A 21,182-nucleotide genomic window follows, 5' to 3' on the forward strand; every position below is an offset into this window, starting at 1 on the left:
TCTTCTGTTTCCGGCGGTTGGAGGAAGGAAAGATGCCTGCGGAGGATAAACGGTGGGAGACTTTGGAGGCGCTGCGTAACTCTGAGAAGGGGCTGCTGCCGTACGGTGCGAGCTGGTTGGAGGAGAGAGATGTGAGTGCGATTGATCGGTGGTAGGAAGCCTGGACCCGAGCTCCTCGGCCCATACCCTTCCCATATCCCTGGGTAGGAGCTTGCACCCGTGTCCCTGGCCTCCCCCTTCTTCCCAGGGCCTCTGCTTCTCCCTGTTACAAACTGAGAGATAGGAGAAAAAAAACATATGCTTCGGGACAAGGAATCTGGGTCAGACTGGAGCATTTGGCGGTCTGACCTTACAAATGCCTCCTCTTCATTCTCATGTTCTTCCATTCAAATCCCTCATTCACCCCCTTCTCCCCCCCCCCCCCGAGTTTTCTTATCGCCCTTGTTTTCCTTTAAAACATGTTAAGCGTAGAATGGCAGTATCACTCAGAAAAACCGCAGCAAATAACATCACCAACACTATACCTGCCCCAGTTCTATTCCTTTGTCATCTCCAGCCTCAATTGTTCCAATGGCCTTCCATCCTCCAAAGCTCTGTATCTGGTCCCACACCAAGCCCCTGCTCACCCATTACTCCTGTCCTCACTAACCTACATCTTATGTTTGTTTTCCAGTACATCGTATGTTTGAATCTCCCAGTGGCCCCACCCCTCTGTTTGGCTGTAACTCTTCACCCCCCCCCCTTCCTTCACACTTTCTGTTCTACTGACAGCATCTTGTCCAAACCATCCTTCCATTGCACTTTTATTGGTGGCTCTGCCTTCAGCTGCCAAGGCCCCACTCTCTGGAATTTCTTCCCTAAACATCTTTGCATCTCCACCTACTTGACTCTCCTTAAAACCCACCTCTTTAATCAAGCTTTTGGTGGCCCTTGCTGATAACTCTTCTGGGTCATTGTGTGCTTATATCTTTGGGCAGTTCTCTATGTGAAAAGTATAATTTAAATGCAAAATGTTGCCTTTATAATCATATAAACAGTCGAGCTAGGAATGGAATGTGCAACCATAAACCCTGTATTGTGGATATTTCCTAGGAAGGGACCAAATGGGGAGGTTGATTAAGATGGCAGGGTTATATGAAATAAATAGGGCAATAAAAGACCTGCATTTTTATAGTGCCTTTCACAACCTCATTACATAGCAAAAAGCTTCATAGCCAACAAAGTACTTTTGGGAGTGTAGTCACTCATTTGATATAGGAAACATGGCACCAAATTTGTGCACAGTGAGCTCCCACAAACAGCAATGAAATAATCTGATTTTTTTGCTGTTGGTTGAGGGATAAATATTAGCTAGGGCACTGGGATGGAGGAGAAAGTAGTGGGAGAGAGGGAAAGATCCATTTTTAAGAGTAAGATGTGGGGATTTAAGAAGATGAATGTTCTTTGAAAGTGCACATACATTTGGATAACTGCCTCCCTAGTCTCAGATTATGTCAAGAATCTTAAATTTTGCTTCATTTTATTCTCTGTCCTTCTAGGATGTTTTGGAGCAATGCAGATCTTCTCCCAAGCTCTCTGTCACCTCGGTATGGGTACTGGACCACCTTTTACAACCAGAGACACAATCCAGCACCTCTGAGAGTTTAACACCCCTAGTCTACGGTCTTACAAGAGATGACCAGCTCCAGGAGACGCCTGTTTCTCCTCCGGTCCCGAGCACAGAAGAGGAAACAAGTAATAATAATGTGCAGGTATTCACCAACTTGAACCCCTGTTATTAAAGTATAGTGGCTATGTTACTGGGCTAGTAATCCAGAAACCTGGGCTAATGACCAGCATCAGTACCAGCTAAGTTGGCAGCACACTCACCTTTGAATCAAAAGGTTCTGGGTTCAAGTCCCACCCTTGGATAAAAATCAAGACTGACACTCCAGTGCAGCACTGAGGGAGCACTGCACTGTCAGAAGCTTTCTCTTTCGGATGACATGTTAAATCAAGGTCCAATCTTCCTGCTCGAGTGGATGTAAAAGATCCTGCGGTGCATTTTCATGAAAAAAAAGTGACGGTAGTGACATGGAAACAGAGTGGTGGTTAATGGATGTTTTTTGGATTGGAGGAAGGTTTGCAGTGGCGTGCCCCAGGGGTCAGTGTTCGGACCTTTGCTCTTCCTGATATAAATGACCTAGACCTTGGTGTGCAGGGCGCGGTTTCAGAATTTGTAGATAATACGGAACTTGGGAGCTTTGAGGAGTGTAGTACAGAACTTCAAAAGGACATAGGTTGGTGGAATGGGCAGACAAGTGGCAGATTAAACTTAATGCAAAGAAGTGTGAAGTGATTCATTTTGCTAGGAAGAACGCGGAAAGACAATATAAAGTAAAGGGTACAATTTCTAAAGTGGGTACAAGAGCAGAGGGACCTGGGTGTATGTGTGCATAAGTCATTGAAGGTGCAGGGAAGGTTGAGAGAGTGGCTAATAAAGCATACAATACCCTAGGTTTTATTAATAGGGACATAGAGTACAAAAGCAAGGAGGTTATGTTAAACTTGTATAGAACACAGGTTCGACCTCAGCTGGAGTAATGTGTCCAGTTCTGGGTGCCACATTTTAGGGAAGATGTTAAGGTATTAGAGAGAGTACAGAAAAGATTCACAAAAATGACTCTTGGGATGAGGAACTTGAGTTTCGTGGATATATTGGAGAGGTTGGGACTGTGTACCTTGGAGAAGAGAAGGCTAAGAGGAGGTTTGATAGAGGTATACAAAATTGTGAATGGTCTGGATAGAGTAGATAGGGAAAAACTGTTCTAATTGTTGGAAGGATTGAGAACAAGAAGGCACCATTTGAAGGTAATTGGCAAAAGAAGCAATGGAGAGATGAGGAAAAACTTTTTTACACAGTGAATGGTTAGGATCTGGAATGCACTGCCTGAGAGTGTGGTGGAGGCAGGTTCAATCGAAGCACTTAAGAAAGAATTGGATTATTATCTGAAAAGGAAGAATATGTAGGACTACGGGGAGAAGACTGAGGAATGGCACTAAGCAAATGGCTCCTGTCAATCACTTGAAAGCAGTTGGTTCAAGTGGTGTTAATTATTGTAGCAGGAAGCTAAACTAGCTAGAATTAAGTTCACATGGGAATTTGGTGCATGGGGGTAAGAGGTCTGGTCTAGAAAGGAATTATTCCAAGTTAATAGGGTAATTAAATTAAGTTAACTAAATAACATAAGTAACAATGGCAGGATAGGTGTTATGTTGCAGCTGTGGAAAGTGGAAGCTTTTGGATGCCAAGATGATCCATGACACAAACATCTGCAGAAAATGTAAGCAGCTAGAGGAATTCTTGAGAATCTTGATCTGGAAGCCGAACTGCAGACACTGTGCAACATAAGAGAGGAGGAGAAATACTTGGACACATTGTACCAGAAGATAGTCACGCCTCTTAGAATACGGCCATCGGTTTTGATTAGTGGTCAGAGACAGGAGGATGTAACTGTGAGTGAGGTAGATAAAGGTACCTAACTGACAGTAATGGAGGAGCCTCAGGCTTTGCAATTGTCAAACAGTCAATGTCCAAATGCAGCAAGACCTGTACAATATCTAGGCTTGAGATGACAAATGGCAAGAGACATTCATGCCACACAAGCGCCAGGCAGTGACCATCTCCAACCAGAGAGAACCTAACCATCGCCCCTTGACATTCAATGGTATTACCAACGCTTAATCCCCCACTATCGACATCCAGGGAGTTACCATTGACCAGAAACTGAATTGGACTAGTGTCAGGAAAATATAATTTCCTTAATGTTATTGGAATTTATTGTAAAATAGAGTAATAATGGGAATGTGTGTTTGAGACATAATTGAATTAGAGGCAGTTAGTCTGGGTGCTTTGATGTAAGAAGATAAGTTAGGTTTGAAATGTTAATTTGGTAAACATGAGAAGTTTGAGACTGTGAAGCGTAAAGGGAATATTTGCATTTTTAAACAAACTGTAATGGCTTGATTTCAAAGGAGGGAGTGTAATGTATACCTACCAGCAGAAGTAGTAAGAAATAACGTGTTTATTTATTTTTCCCAAAGATTACCGGTGGAATTAGATTTTTAATTAGTAAAGGTAAAGTTCAAAAGATATAGTGAGACAATGGGAATTTGCATTCAAAGAGGAAAATATGTATAAAGGAGTGAAGGCTGTGTGTAAAGGCAGGCATTTTGAGATCTAACAAGTGTGAAAAACCTTCAACATCTATGCCTCAAGCTGCTGTCTTAAAAGGACTGAAGTTAAGAAAACTCACCCTGAACAAGTTGAATTCAAAGCATCATATTTCTTTGCCTGGGTCTTTTAAGAATATGTGCCTTACTGTTTCCTTAATGAAAGTGTAACTGGGAGTCAGAGTAAGTAGGGGATTTAGAAGTTATCACAGTAGTAATTTGTAGATCTATGTATGTATTTAGTCATTTCTTCTATTAATAAATGTTTAATCTAGTTTTGTAAAAACCTACAAGACTTGGTGGTCATATTACTGTTGAATTCTAGGCATGCATCTCGAAATTTATACAAACTGCAAAACTAGTTGTGGCAGTTGTTTCAAGTTTCCCTTTGGGATTTGAAAACTCAGCATTTACCATCGGCTGTGCCATAACAACTAGCCACATAAATACTGTGGCTACAAGAGCAGGTCAGAGGCTAGGAACCCTGCGGTGGCACCATGGTACAGGAAGCTGTTCAAACAGGGAGAGCAAACAGGAATGTAGTGGTAATAGGGGACAATATAGTAAGGGGAATTGACACTTCACTGCAGCAAAGAGTCCAGAAGGCTGTGTTGCCTGCATGGTGCCAGGGTTCAGGACATCTGCTCAGGGCTGGAGAAGAAATTGCAGTGGGAGAGGGAGCATCCAGTTGTCGTCGTCCATGTAGGTACTGCATAGTCAGTATGAGGAGCTGGGTACCAAATTAAGAAGCAGAACCTCAATGGTGGTAATCTCTGGATTATTACCTGCGCCACATGCAACTTGGCATAGGGCAAATAAGATTAGAGAGATGAAAGTGTGGCTCAAAGACTGGTGTGGGAGGAGTGGGTTCGTGGGGCACTGGTACCAGTACTGGGGAAAATGGGGGCTGTACTGTTGGGATAGTCTACACTTGAACCATTCTGGGATGATTGATGTGTTGAATTGCATAACTAGGGAAGTAGAGAGGGCTTTAAACTAAACAAGGTGGGTTTGAGGGATCAAGCTTGGGTAGAAGTAGCAAATCAAGTAGATTCAAAGCAGGAGAGCATAATAGCAATATAGGAAATGAGGGTCATAGAATAGGAGGAAGAGAATGAGAGATAAAACCTAAGAATACACCAATAGTCAAGACTAGACGTTACAAAGATAACAAATAGATAAAACTAAAGGCTTTGAATCTGTATGCTTGTAGCATTCATAACAAAGTAAATGAATTGCTAGTGCACATTGAAGTAAATAAATATGATCTGATAGCTAATACGGAGACATGGCTGCAGGATAACAATGGTTGGGCCCTAACTATTGAGGGGTATATGACATTCAAGAAGAATAGGTAGCTAGATAAAGGTGGAGGGGTAGCACTGTTGATCAAGGATGGCATTGGTGCAATAATTAGAGATGAGCTTGGTTCAGGAGATCAGGATGTAGAATTGTTTCGGGTGGAGATGAGTAATAGGGTAAAGAAGTCACTAGTGGGAATGGTCTATAGGCTCCTTAACAGTAACCACAATGTAGGGCAGAGTATGCAAGAAGAAATATTGGGTGCTGTGACAAAGGGATGGCAATAATCATGGGTGATTTCAATCTACAAACTGGAAAAATCAGACTGGCAGTAAGTAGCCTGGATGAGGAGTTCATAGAATGCTTTCAAGATAGTTTCTTAGAGCAGCATGCTCTGGAACCAACCAGAGAGCAGGTTGTATTAGACTTGGTATTGTGTAATGTGACAGGATTAATTAATGACCTCAGAGTGAAGGCACCCCTAGGTAACAGCGACCACAATATGATTGAATTTTACATCCAGCTTGAAAGGGAGAAGAGTAGATCTAAGACTCATATTTTAAATTTATAAAAGGGCAGTTATGGGCATGAAAGCTGAGCTAGCTGAAGTGAACTGGGATACTAGACTAGAACATAGATCAATAGAACCAGTGGCAGACATTTAAGAAGCTATTTCAGAATACTCAGAATAAGTATATTCCTGCTATAAAGAAAAATTCTAAGGGGAGTACCCACCATCTGTGGTTAACTAAAGTTAAGGAAAGCATCAAACTTAAGCAAAAAGCATATAAATGCACAAAGGTGAGTGGCAGGTCAGATGATTGGTCAGAATATAAAGAACAGCAGAGAATGACAAAGGTTAATCAGGAGAAGAAGAGTATGAGAGGAAGCTAGCTAGAAATGTAAAAACAAATAGCAAGAGTTTCTACAGGTATTTAAAAAGGAAAAAGAGTAAGTATAATGTGTGTTGGTCCTCTAGACAAAGACAATGGGGAGTTAATAGTAGATAATAAGATGGCGGATGAAATGCAAAAATATTTTGCTTCTGTTTTCATTATAGGGGATACAAAAAACATTCCAGAAATAGCTGTAAATCAAGAGATGGGAGGGAGAGGGGAAGTTGGTGAAATTACAATCACTAGGGAAGTGGTACTGAGCAAACTGATGGAGCTGCAGACTGACAAATCTCCGGGCCCTGATGAACTTCACCCTAGGGCCTTAAAAGGGGTGGCTAATGCGGTAGTAGATGTGTTTGTGTTCATTTACCAAAATTTGCTAGATTCTGGAAAGGTTCCATCAGACTGGAAATAGCAAATATAACCCCTCTATTCAAGAAGGGAGGGAGGCAGAAAACTATAGGCCAGTTAGCTTGACGGTGTTAGAATCGATGATTGAGGAGGTTATAGCTGGGCACTTGGAGAAACTCAAGGTAATGGGGAAGAGTCAGCATGGTTTTGTGAAAGGGAAATCATGTTTAACTAATTTATTAGAGTTCTTTAAAGGAAAAACGTGCACTGTGAATAAAGGGAACCTGTAGACCTGCTGTACTTGGATTTCCAGAAGGCATTTGATAAGGTACCACATCAAAGGTTATTGTGGAAAATAAAAACCTGTGGTGTAGAGAGTAAGATATTAGCATGGATAGAAGATTGGCTTTCTAGTAGAAAACAGAGTATTTATAAATGGGTCTTTGTCTGATTAGCAGTATGTGGTGAGTGGAGTCTGTGAGAATGGATGTTATTTTTAAGTACTTTTGGGGAATATTGTATTCTGTGAAGAAGGCTGTGTTTGTGTCTAAATTATTTAATTAAGCTGGGGAAGGTTACTAGAAGACAGGTTGTCTGGGGGGGGGTTCAAAGCATGAAAGGATAGAGGCATTAGGTTTGTGGTACAAGTGAATAGGTTGGGTCTAACATTTGCATTTTTAGATAAGTTGAGAGTTAATTTGAATGTCAAAGAGAAGTCAGAGGTGAAAAGAAACATGTTTGTGTCTTGCAGGAGTTCCACAGGTAAACAGAAAAGGGTATATTACATTTTATTTATTCAAAAGCAGAGAAAAAATAGAAACATGAAAGATTTTATATTTGGAAGGATTTGAGTTTCAAAGAGGTGTGGGTGCTTGAGATGAAAGGGGGACAAAAGTATTTTAGAATTGCCTTGGAGAGCTTAGGGTAGCTGTTGGCTGTCGGCGGTGTGAGGAAAGGTCAGTTACAAGGGGACATAAGTTCAAGGTGAGGGGCAGGAGGTTTAGGGGGATGTGAAGAAAAACTTTTTTACCCAGAGGGTGGTGATGGTCTGGAATGCACTGCCTGGGAGGGTGGTGGAGGCGGGTTGCCTCAAATCCTTTAAAAAGTACCTGGATGAGCACTTGGCATGTCATAACATTCAAGGCTATGGGCCAAGTGCTGGTAAATGGGATTAGGTAGGTAGGTCAGGTGTTTCTCACGTGCTGGTGCAGACTCGATGGGCCGAAGGGCCTCTTCTGTGATACTCTTTTAAGACATTCTTTAAAAAACCTATCTTTTTGACTAAACGTTTGGTCATTTGCCTTAATCTGTGTCTTGATGTCATGTTTTGTTAGATACCCTCCTGTGAAGTACCTTGGGATGCTTTACTACATTAAAGGCGCTGTGTAAATGGAAGCTGTTGTTATTTAATAGCTCTGCTTTATAGTCTTTTTATTCCTCTTTCTGTTACCAGGAGGTAGTGCAAGAGTTGACTCCAGAACACACACTCTTGCTACTTTCACCTGAAGCAACCCAGATTGAAGGCTATGTTAAAAAGTATGAGGAAGTCCACAGAATCAAGGGCCAGGTAAGAAACTGAAAATAAAACGTTGCGAGAGTTTTAACTTGGTGACGGTTTGGAAGAATATGGCATTTGATTTTTCCTTCACGCTGGGAATACTGCTAGTACCCAAGCATTCGCAGGCATTTTGTGACCTCTGTGAACATCAGACAAAGAAATAGGAGCAGCAGTAGGCCAAATAGCCTCTCAAGCTTGATCTGCCATTCAGTAGGATCATTGCTGATCTTATGCTTCAACTCCACCTTCCTACCATATGCATTGATTCCCCATGGTGACCTGAAATCTGTCGACCTCTATCTTGAATGTGCTCAGTGACTGAGCATCCACAGCTCTTCTGCGTAGGGAATTGCCAAAAATTCAGAATTCAAATGTGTGTCATCAGTTACTAAGTTTAGTTTCTTGGGGTGGTCATCAATCCATAGCACAAAACAACCTCATTAACAAGGAATAAAAACAGAAAATCCTGGAAAAACTCAACAGGTCTTGCAGCATCTCTGGAGAGAGAATCAGTTAACTTTTTGAGCCCAATATGACTGAAGAGGTGCAGGAAAGTAATGGGTTTTATGCTGTAGAAAAAAGTGGGAGGGGTAGGTGGAGTAAAAGAGAAGGTTAGAGATAGATTAGAGGGCAGGGGAGATAAATGACAAAGATGTCATGGAACACAAGGCAAAGTGAGTGGTAATGATAATATTAAAGACACAGCATTGGTCCAGAGTAGGTGTTAAAGCAGAATAAAGGTCAGTGCTGCCTGAAAGCAAAAACATGAGAATAAGAGACATACTGGCACTGGGGAGGGAAAAAATCAAAATGGAGGACGAGTTCTAAATTTTGTGAACTCAATGTTGAGTTCAGAAGACTGTAAAGTGCCTAATCAGAAGTGAGGTGCTTTGCCTCCAGCTTGTGTTGGGCTTCGCTAGAACATTGTTGCAGGCTGAGGACAGAAATGCGAGCATGAGAGCAAGATGGTGAATTGAAATGGTGAGTGGCCAGAAAGTCAGGGTCATGCTTGTGGACTTAGTGAAGGTGTTCTGCAAAGCAATCACCCAGTCTCTGTTTGATCTCCCCGATGTAGAGGAGACCGCATTGAGAGCAGCGAATACGGTAGACTAAATTGAAAGAAGAACACGTAAATCACTGCTTCACCTAGAAGGAGTTTTTGGGTCCTTGGTCAGTGAGGAAGAGGAAGTAATGGGGCAATTATTGCACCTCCTGCAATTGCATGGGAAAGGGTTGAGGTGTTAGGGGTGGCAGAGGAGTGGACCAGGGCATCATGGGGGGGAATGGTCCCTTCGGAGTGCTGGCGGGAGGGGAGGGGGAGATCTGTTTGGTGGTGGCATCATGCTGGAGTTGGCGGAAATGGCAGAGGGTAATCCTTTGAATACAGAGGCTTGTGGGGTGGAAAGTGAGGGCAAAGAGCTCCCTCTAGTGGTTCTGGGAGGGAGGGGAAGGGGTGAGGGCAGAAGTGCAGGAAATGGGTTGGACACAGTTGAGGGCCCTCTCAACCGCAGTGGAGGGTAATCCTCAGCTGAGGAAAAAGGAAGACATGTTAGAAGTACTGTTGTGGAACATAGCATCTTCAGAATAGATGCAACGGAGACTGCGAAATTGGGAGAATGGAATGGAGTCCTTAAAGGAAGCAGGGTATAAGGAGGTGTAGTCGAGGTAGCTGTAGGAATCACTGGGCTTATAATGAATATTGGTGGACAGCCTATCCCCAGAAATGGAGACAGAGAAGTCAAGAAAGGGAAGGGAAATGTCAGAGATGGACCATGTGAACATGAGAGAGGAGTGGAAGTTGGAAGCAAAATTGATGAACACTCCAGTTCTAGACCAGAGCACAAAGCAGCACTAATATAGTCATCGATGCACCGGAAAAAGAATTGTGGGAGGGGGCCTGAGTAGGACTGGAACAAGGAGTGTTCCAGATACCCCACAGGAAGTCATGCATAACTAGGGTCCATACAGGTATCCATAGCCACACATTTTATTTGGAGGAAGTGAGACAAGTTAAAGAAGAAATTGTTGAAAGAGCCAACAACTTTTGCTAGGCAGAGGAGGGTGATGGTGGGTGAGGGTTGTTTGGGCCTCTGTTCAATTTGGCAGCAGAGAGCCCCCAGACCACCTGGTGGGGGTTGGAGGTGTAGAGGGATTGGATGCCCATAGTGAGGAGGCAGCGATTACAGCCAGGAAACTGGAAATTGTCAAAATGATGTAGGGTATCAGAAGAATCACGAATGTAGGTGGGAAGAGACTGGAGAAGGGGAGAAAAATTAGTCACGATAGGAATAAATTAGTTCAGTGGGGCGGGAACAGGCTGAAGCAATGAGTTTACCAGGACAGTCCTGTTTGTGGATTTTGGGAAGGAGACTGTGTGGGGTTGGAGGCTATGGAGGGAAGATCTTCAGAGGAGATGAGGTCAGTAACAGTCCTGGAAATAATGTCTTGATGTTTGGTGATGGGGAAATTGGGCAGCCTGAATTCACGAGAGGTTGTCTGAACTCGCGGGATGAGGGTTACAGAAGCAGCATTTTCTGTAATTCTTTAAGCATAATGAAACTATTTAAACCATGTTTATTTTAATACCTGCCTATTCCCTATCTTGTTTTTAATTAGGAATGGTTTAGTTTGGAGAGATCATAGAACAGTGGTTTTCAAATCATTGCCTTGGGGACTCCTGTCAAATAACAATGAAATATAACATCAGCTAACTGAAAGAAAGCAGGTCCTATTATTAGTAAAAACACTTCACATTGAAATGAAGTGTGAGTAAGTCAACATATGCAAGTGAAATTATAGAATGCAGAACTCTTGAAACTCTGCACTTCAGTCTATCCAGCACAGCTAAGTGAAAATTTGACTCTTTCACAGATTCTTAAGTTTCATGGATTCCAGTTTGACGACTATGTTTTTGACTAGTTTATAAAAAAAAACTTTTTATGATGGCGTTTTCTTTTTTCTATTTTTTTCCTGTGTTCTGTCTTTTTTGTTTTATAATATGACATAGGGACAGATTGATAAAAGCCATGTTGTAAACTGTTTAATAATTGCTTCAAGTTCCCTCACCATAACCAAATGATCTCATTCCTCTGCAGCCCCCTTTGACATTCCAGACAGATCTTTGGTGTTTGCAAACTAATTCAACCATTTCCAGCAAGCATTGTAAAACATTGCAAATCTGTAACTTTGCCAGACGCTGAATCGTATTGAGAGTTGAAATAATTTATACATCTGGCAATCGAACTAAATTCCACTCCCAAATCCTGAGTGCCTTCATTTCTTCTCAGCCCCACATCTGTTTGTTTTCTGGTTATTCACAATTGTGTAGGCACAGGCTGAAGAACACCTCCCCTTGTTTTCCTTCTCTCTCATTACTCCTCCTTCCCGAAGAAAGTCTGGGTACGATTACACAGGCAATGGCATTTCTAATACATATGCCAAGTGAGGTGCATCCGTGATAGGTTGTGGTGTTTATGGTACAGGGCATTATCAAAACAGCACAGGAGGAGGCCATTTGGTCCATCAAGCCTGTGCTGATGACTCCTGTCACACCCTTGTCCTAGCTTCAAGGAGTCAACTAAAATAAAAGCAAAATACTGCAGATGCTGTAAATCTGAAATAAAAACAGGAAATGCTGGAACAACACAGCAGGTCTGGCAGCATCTGTGGAGAGAGAAACAGTTGACGTTTCAAGTCTATGTGACTCCTCTTCAGAGCTGGAGACGTAGAAATGTGATGGATTTATGTCGTTGAAGTGGGGGAGGGGGTGGGTGGGCGTGCAGTGTAGCAAAATAGAAGGTCAGGGATAGATGGGAGCTCAGAGATTTGACAAAGGTGTTGCTGCTGAAAGGCCTGGCTCTAATTCTTAGGCTATGCCTCCTAATGCTAGACTCCTCAGCCAGCAGAAATTGTTCCGGTCTACACCACCGAAATAGGCCATTTGACTCAACTGTTGTGTGCCGGTGTTTATGGCTTCACTTGAGCAGATGTGAAAATAATGAAAGTCACTTAATTTGAAGTTTGTTTAAGTTGGTTTGCTACCTTAGGCAGGTATGGTATCCTTTCTTTCCCTGCCCAAAATATCAGGCAGGTGATTAAATTGCTTTAACTGTGATATAATTGCAGGGAGCTCAGAGAGATTCCTTTTTAATATTTTTGAAGACCCATTCAAACAGTGTCGGACAGATAAAGACCCCTGACCTGTCCATTCACTCCTCCCAAAACCATGTGAAAAACTGTTTAATATGCAAAACTGCAATAGTTTTTGAGTATTGCTGAAAAAAGAGACATGTCTCAGCTTTTTGCCTTGCACTCATCTGGACACTTGCAAGAATATAATGGGGAAAACAATTTAAACTGTATGTAAAGAGTGCTGACTGGTGGCAAGTGGCGTTGCCATGGAAAATCGACCACTGATGGTGACTGACAGTTAACTGCCAAGCATTGTTTGAAATTTAAAGCAGGCAGCTTGACTCTGCTTGGTCAAGACATTGCCCTGAGGAATGAGTCAGTGAATGGCTGTCACTTATTTTGTTTAGCGAGACAGGCGCAGTATATGGGCATGTTCTTTCTATCTACAAAGAACAGGGCCCTGTGTATTAATATATGTAGCTTCCAATGCACGTAAATGTGCCACATTGCAAGCCCGACTGACGATCTTAAATTTATTGGCAGCGTAATTCTCAGCACATTGAGGATTATTTAGCAAATGTTGTCCAGTTGCAGAATCACATCTAATGTTGGACACTGTGTTTTGAGTTTTGCAAGCATGGGCTGGTTTGGTACGGTCTGTACCCTGCCCTTTGCAAACAGTGACTGGGACATGCTGTTTGATACAATCTGCCAGTCTTTGTGACGTATGGCCTACATACCTAGCATCACACTGGCACTGAAATTCATATACCACATTACTCATTTATGTGATAGGCAGAGCACCTCTTTGGTTTGACGGCAGCATCTGGTTAGTGGTAAATACCACTTGCCTTGCTACTGCATAGTAGCGTGAAACAGCTAGCTTCACCTGTGCTCAAATTTTTGAGATACCTTGCCCTTCCAGGGTGATCTGAGGTAGACTGGGCACTTTTCAGTGCCGAAGGTGACGGCCTTAGGCCCATTCATGAGTTTGCACGATATACAGCGTGAAATGATCTGGTCATGGTAATCGTTATCTTGCAGGATGTTTTTGATGCCCCTATTTCAGCATCAAGCTCACATGGTGAGCAAATGGCTCGGGGGGCCTATTTAAAAGGTTGCCAGTAAGGCCATTCTTAAAGCACATGGACCTGTAAGAATCCCAACACATATATTGATCAGTGAAGGGAGGCTTGCGGTAGACTGTGGTAGAGAATCCCATGGCAGATTTCTCAACTAGTATGTCAATTAAGGGGAGTTCATTTGGCTGCTCCGTTTCATAGATGAATTTGAGTGCAGGAAGGAGCTCATTAAGACATGTAAGGAAATTGTTACTTGCAGCTGCGGATTTAAATATAGCAAACGTATCATCCATATATCGAAATATGTGAGAGGTAGGGTGTTAGATGTCATTCCATTCAAGACATGTTTCTCATGGAACCCAAAAAATATGTTTGCAAGAAATGGGCCAAGAGGAGATTCCATGGCAACACCATCTATTTGGGCATACGTGGTGTAATTAAAACTGAATTCAACTGCGCAAGTTGCTGTGTTCTTAAGTTCAATGAATACTGATTTACGCAATGGTGCAGCACAAATATCTATGGCTTCCTTAAGTGAACATTGGTGAATAGAGTAGCAATGTCAAATGAGCGCATGGACACAGCATTGCTATCGGTATGCAAGTCCTGTACTGCTTTCGCAAATGTGAAGGAGTCCTTCACCGTGTATGTGGAAAACTTGGTCAAAACTGGTTGTAACAATTTGCCCAACTATTTGGCTAATTCATGTTGTGCAGAACCAGTCATAGCATCGCTTTTGTGTGTCTTGGGCAGCCCATACATACATGAACATAGCGAACCGTGAGGACAAACCTTGTCTCATATATCATGCAGTAGCTCATCGCTCTTGCACAAATCTAGGAAGGTTTTTTTTTTAGCTTACTTTCAAGTAAGGCTGTCTGGCCTATTGAGCGGCATGTCCAATGGATACGAATTTGGCCCTGTCATTAAGGGATGTCATTCATGTGTTGTGAGTATCACTAGCAAGGCTGGCATTTATTGCCCTTCCCTAATTGCCTGTGAGAAGGTGACTGCAAGTAACATTCGCACCACACAAGTGTCAGGCCATGACCACCTCCAACAAAAGAGAATCTGACCATCTCTCCATGATGATCAATGGTATTACCATCTCTAAATCTCTTACTATCAACATCCTGGGAGTTACCATTAACCAGGAACTGACTGGGCCAGCAATATAAATACTGTGGCTGCAAGAGCAGGTCAGAGGTTGGGAATTCTGTGGCAAGTAACTCACCACCTCACTCCCCAAAGCCTGTTCACCACCTACAAGGCTCAAGTCAGGAGTGTGATGGAATGCTGTCCACTTGTTTGGATGAGTGCAGCTCCAACAACACTCAAGAAGCTTGACTACCTCCACCACTGACGCACAGTTGTAGCATTGTGTACCATCTACTAGATGCACTGCAGTAACTCACTAAGGCTCCTTCAACAGCATCTTCTAAACCCGCAACCTCTACTACTAGAAGGACAAGGGATGCAGATGGATGGGAACACCACCACTTGCAAGTTCCCCTCCAAGCCACACACTATCCTGACTTGGAAATATATCGCCGTTTCTTCACTGTTGCTGGGTCAAAATCCTGGAACTCCCTCCCTAGCAGCACTGTGGGTGTACCTACACCACATGGACTGCAGCACTTCAAGAAGGCAGCTCACCACCACCTTCTCAAGGGCAATTAGGGGTTGGCAATAAATGCTTGTCTAGCCAGTTATGCGCATCCCATGAGCGAATAAATAAAAAAAGCCCACTGTAGCCTGTGTAGTGGCAATGTTCTCATAGTGCTGTTGGGGAGGGATTCCAGGACTTTGACACAGCGATGATGAAAGAATGGCAATGTAGTTGCAAGTCAGGGTGGTTTGTGCCTCGGGAGGGTTCTTGCAAGTGGTGGTGTGCCCATGCATCTACTGCACTTTTTCTTTTTGGTGGTAAAGGTCACGAAGGATCCTTAGAATGATCTTGCTGCTGTGCATCTTGTAGGTGATGCCACCACTTCCACCAGGTGCTGTGGTTATATTCTCAGCTGATGTAACATATACTGTAACAATGGTACCCATGTCAAATATATCCACAAGATCAAATGAGACCAAATTGTTAATAGCACAATAAAATTTAGCACAATTATCCAAAATAAATATCCTTCCTCTGGCAATAACAATCATCGAGGTTTGGCTAAAATCTAGGCCCTTAGATGTTTGCTGACATAATTCAAAACTAAGATTAGAATATACAGCACCGGTAACCTGACCAATATTTATCTCTCAATCAACAATGCTAAAAGCAAATTGATCGGTCATTGATCTTAATTTCACGGTTTGTGGAATTTTGCTGTGTGTAATTGACTACTGGATTTGCCTTAGTGACTAACGTCAATGACAAAGTAATTTGTTGATCTTGAAGCACATTGTGAAGTTCCAGGGGCGTGTCCAGGTGCTGTTTCAATGCAGTTTCTTTCTGGCTTTTGCTCTAGGTTGAACTGAAGCATCGCCGGGAACTGCAGCAGAAAGCTGTACAGAGTTTCTCAAACACGGCAGCTGAACTATTAAAACGATTTGAAGAGTCCCTGGAGCTCCGACAACGTCAGGAATATGAGGAGATGCGTGACATGATGGAGAAAGGGTAGGAACTGTGCGAGGGCTCCAGGAAGGGGCATGGTAGAATTTTTTTCCATATTTTCTCTTGTGCTTTGTAATTAAATAACAGAACACGGCCCCTTAGTCAACTCAATAATTGGTTATATGTGATGAGTAAGAGTAATCTTAAAATAACTTGTATTGAAATATTTATTCAGCTTCTGCTTTGCATTTATATTGTGCGCCCCCCCCCACCCCCATCCCCAATCCTCCTGCAAAGGGGCTGGTATGTTTTTTTTCCTCCTCCTTTAATGCTGTCCCCTCAAACTCCTTAGCCTCTACAGGCCCATCACAACAAGAAAGTCATGGGTTCAAGTCCCACTCCAGGGCCTTGGGCACATATTCTAGGCTGTGCTTCCAATGCAATGCTGAGGGAGTACTACATTATCAGTGGTGCTGCACCTCAGATGAGATGGTACACTGAGACCCTGTCTGCTCCCCTACGGTGGAATTAAAAGATCGCATGGCACTATTTCAAAGAGCAGGTGTCCGTGGTGTCCCGGGCAATATTTATCCCTCAACCAGTGTCCCCAAGACAGATTATCTAATCATTATCTCATTGATGTTTGTGGCGCCTTACCATGCATAAATTGGGTGCCCTATTTTCTACATTAAAACAGTGTCTACACTTCAAAAGTATTTAATTGGCTATGAACAGTTTTAATATGTCCTAAGTTTATGTAAAGTGCTGCAGAACTACAAGTTTGGTATTTTTTTACATCTGTAACTTGGAATGATAAAAATATTGTGAGGAACACATTGTTTAAACTGAGTCCTTTTTATATATGAGATGAAGCCATGTAAGTTGGTTGGAAGAGGAACAGATGGACCATTATTTGCAGTGATAATTTCCTTCAGAAATGTTTTCACTCTTATACAATGATCAACTTGGCATTAAAGATACATTTAGTTTAATTTCTGAATACTATTGGGGACCTTTCATTAGAGTAGCAGACAGCCCTGAGTTCAACTTTCACACCTGAAGTCATTAGTTTTCCAATTTATTCTTTATAAAAAGGAAAAATAAGTCTGAATAATTCAGTCTGAATTTCCCTTCCAAGTTATTCCTCAGCTGGTTGCTCAAAGCAATTTTCTAGATGTTCCCAATCATAGAATCATAACTCAGCACCTGACTTACCAAAGGATTTCCACCATCGACAAGGTACAAGTCAGGAGTGTGATGGAATGCTTCCCACTTGCCTGGATGAGTGCAGCTCTAGCAGCACTCAGAAGTTAAGCACCATCCAGGAAGAAGTAGCCTACTTGATTGGCACCCCTTTGGCATCCACCAGCTTAAACATTCACTCCCTCCACCATTGGTCCACAGCGGAAGCAGTGGGTGCTATCTACAAGATGCACTGCAGCAACTTGTTCCTTCAACAGCACCTATCAAACCCGCAATCTCTACCACCTTGAAAGGCAATGGCAGCAGATGTATAGGAGCACCACCACCTGCAAGTTCTCCTCCAAGTCATACGCCATCCTCACTTGGAAATATCACCTTTTCTTCAGTGTTGCTCAGTCAAAATCCTGGAACTCCCTAGCTAACAGAACTGTGGGTGTGCCTATAACATAACAGATTGCAGCTGTTTAAGAAGGCGGCTCACCACCACTTTCTCGGGGCAATTTTGGATGGGTAATAAATGCTGGCCTTGCCAGTGACACAGATATCCCATGAATGAACAAAAAAGACACAGAAGGAGGCCAGTCCATCCATCGTACCTATGTTGAATCTCTGAAAGAGTTACACAATTAATCTCTTTGTGCTCCGTAGCCCTGCAAATGTTTCTTATTTTGTGTTGTATATAAATACAAGCCATACCTGTAAACCCTTCACCTGGGGAAAGGAGATGAACGTTGACTGTGAAATTTAAAACCTTACAGGTCACTTGAAGCTCAAGGACGTCAAGAAAAGTTAAAGGAAGAGCATCGCCGTAGAGCTAAGGTACAGAGCCATGAAATGTGAGCACAATCTATTGCAGTAAGCCCTGTTGCTAGAAAATTACAGGGTGATTTGACAGAGGTGTTTAAATTTAGAAAGGGATGGGAGAGAGTAGATGGAATGTTTCCAGTGAATGAGGTCGCCAAAACATAGATGTATGATTACATTTAAAAGATTTGGAGCAGAGAGAAGCAAAAGCCTTTTTCTTTTTCAGAGAGTGTTGCATGAGCATATGGAAATGACCACCACTTGGAAGAAGCATTGAGGCTGGCAAGGGTGCAGAATGTACTCTGGGTGCAGGGCTTCAATGTTCATCGCTCAGTGGCACTGCTACTGACCAAGCTGGTCGAGTCCTAAAGGACATAGCTGCTAGACTGGGCCTGTGACAGATGGTGAGGGAACCAACAAGAGGGAAAAACAGACTTGACTGCATCCTCACCAACCTGCCTGCTGCAGATGCATCTGTCCATGACCGTACCAGTAACCACTGCACAGTCCTTGTGGAGATGAAGTCCCATCTTCACATTGAGGATACACTCCATCATGTGTGGCACTACCGCCGTGCTAAATGGGAAAGATTTTGAACAGATGTAGCAACTCAAGACTGGGCAACCATGAAGTCCTGTGGCCATCACCAGCAGAATTGTACTTGAACCCAACTGTAACCTCATGGCCTGGCATATCCCCCACTCTACTATACTATTACCAGCAAGCCAGGGGATCAACTCTGGTTCAATGAAGAGTGCAGGAGAGTATGCCAGGAGCAGCACCAGACCTACCTAAAAATGAGGGGTCAACTTGGTGAAGCTACAACACAGGACTACTTGCGTGCCAAACAGCAAAAGCAGCAAGTGATAGACAGAGCTAAGTGATTCCACAACCGATGGATTAGATCCAAGCTCTGCAGTCCTGCCACATTCAGCCATGAATGAGAAGTTGTGGACAAGTAAACAGCTCACTGGAGGAGGAGGCTCCACAAATATCCCCATCCTCAGTGATGGGGGAGCCCAGCGTGTCAATGCAAAAGATATGGCTGAAGCATTTGCTACAATCTTTAGCCAGAAATGCCGAGTGGGATCCATCTTGGCCTCCTCCGAAGGTCCCCAGCATCTCAGATGCCGGTTTTCAGCCAATTCGATTCACTCCACGTGATATCCAGAAACGACTGAAGGCACTGGATACTGCAAAGGCTATGGGCCCTGACAATATACTGGCAATAGTACTGAAGACTTGTGCTCCAGAACTTGCCATGCCCCTAGCCAAGCTGTTCCAGTACAGCTGCAACACTGGCATCTACCCGGCCATGTGGAAAATTGCCCAGGCATTGTCCTGTACACAAGAAGCAGAACAAATCCAACCCAGCCAATTGCCGCCCCATCAGTCTACTCTCAATCATCAGTAAAGTGATGGAAGGGGTCATCAACAGTACTATCAAGCGGCACTTGCTTAGCAATAACCTGCTCACTGATGCTCAGTTTGGGTTCTGCCAGGGCCATTCAGCTCCTGACCTCATTACAGCCTTGCTTCAAACATGGACAATAGAGCTGAACTCCCAAGGTGAGATGAGAGTGACCCCCCTTGACATCAAGGCAGCATTTGACCAAGTGTGGTACCAAGTAGCCCTAGCAAAACTGGAGTGCATGGGAATCAGGGGGAAAACTCCCTGCTGGTTGGAGTCATTCCTAGCACAAAGGAAGATGGTTGCAGTTGTTGGAGGTCAGTCATCTCGGCACCAGGACATCACTGCAGGTTCCTCAGGGTAGTGTCCTAGGCCCAACCATCTTCAGCTGCTTCATCAATGACCTTCCTTCCATCATAAGGTTTGAAGTGGGGACGTTTGCTGATGATTGCACCATGTTCAGCACCATTCACAGCTCCTCAGATACTGAAGCAGTCCATGTCCAAATCCAGCAAGACCTGGACAACATCCAGGTTTGGGCTGACAAGTGGCAAGTAACATTAGCGCCATACCAATGCCAGGCAATGACTATCTCCAACAAGAGAGAATCTAACCATCACCCCTTGACATTCAATGGCATTACCATCGCTAAATTCCCCCACTATCAACATCCTGGGGGCTACCTTTGAAACTGAACTGGACTAGCCATATAAATACTGGCTACAAGAGCAGGTCAGAGGCTAGGAATCCTGCAACGAGTAACTCGCCTCCTGACTCCCCAAGGACTATCCACAATCTACAGGGCACATCAGAAGTGTGATGGAATACTCTCCCCTTGCCAGGTCCCACAACACTCAAGAAGCTTGACACCATCTATGTTAAAGCAGCCCGCTTGATTGGCACCCCATCCACAAACATTCACTCCCTCCACCACTGACGCACAGTGGCAGCAGTGTGTACCATCTACAAGATGCACTGCAGAAACAAGGCTCCTTCAACAGCACCTTCCAAACCTACAACCACTATCATCTAGAAGCACAAGGGCAGCAGATACATGGGAGCACCACCACCTGGAAGTTCCCTTTCAAGCCACTCATCACCTATTCCTTCATTGTTGCTGGGTCAAAATCCTGGTACTCCTTCCCTAACAGCACTGTGGGTGTACCTGCACCACATGGACTGCAGCGGTTCAAGAGGGCAGCTCACCACCACTTTCACAAGAGCAATTAGGGATGGGCAATAAATGCTGGCCGAGACGGCAAAGCCAATATCCCTTGAATGAATGAAAAAAAAAATCATGACCAGAAATTTCCATATTTAACCCCATTCTGGACTTATGTAATGTATGTCCTGAGAGAGACAGAAAAACCTAGGTCCAATAAGAAGGGTTGTGGGAGGGGGGGAAATACTCTGGCAAATACTCTATGACTAACGGAGTTAGCAATTGAAGCAGAGATCTTGCCAATATTTAACAAGCTGGAGGTTGGAGGATAGGGGAATAAAGGGATATAAGAACAAGGCATGTAATGAGCTAGGACCACTGCTTGTGTGCAGGATAAGCACTGGAGCGGACAGGTTGGGTTAAAGGTCTGTTTCTGCATTGTAATTTATAATTCAGTGCAACACTTATTTAAAAACTTAGCTTTGAAAGCTACAGTATCATTGTTGAGCATCATTC

The 21,182-nt window shown here is 43.4% G+C and overlaps 1 protein-coding gene across 1 annotated transcript in view; it reads left to right on the plus strand.

Annotated features, from left to right (window-relative positions):
- gle1 (GLE1 RNA export mediator) overlaps positions 1-21,182 on the plus strand; it is a 52,878-nt gene continuing 31,696 nt past the window's right edge. The window contains exons 1-5 of the mRNA XM_078550145.1: positions 1-131; positions 1,539-1,751; positions 8,215-8,328; positions 16,001-16,149; positions 18,048-18,108. Coding sequence (XP_078406271.1) covers positions 33-131; positions 1,539-1,751; positions 8,215-8,328; positions 16,001-16,149; positions 18,048-18,108 — 636 coding nt within the window. The 5' untranslated portion in view covers positions 1-32. The remainder of the gene's footprint in view (positions 132-1,538; positions 1,752-8,214; positions 8,329-16,000; positions 16,150-18,047; positions 18,109-21,182) is intronic.

Source organism: Cetorhinus maximus, chromosome 10 (assembly GCF_964194155.1).
Source record: "Cetorhinus maximus chromosome 10, sCetMax3.hap1.1, whole genome shotgun sequence".
NCBI classification, from domain to species: Eukaryota; Metazoa; Chordata; class Chondrichthyes; order Lamniformes; family Cetorhinidae; genus Cetorhinus; species Cetorhinus maximus.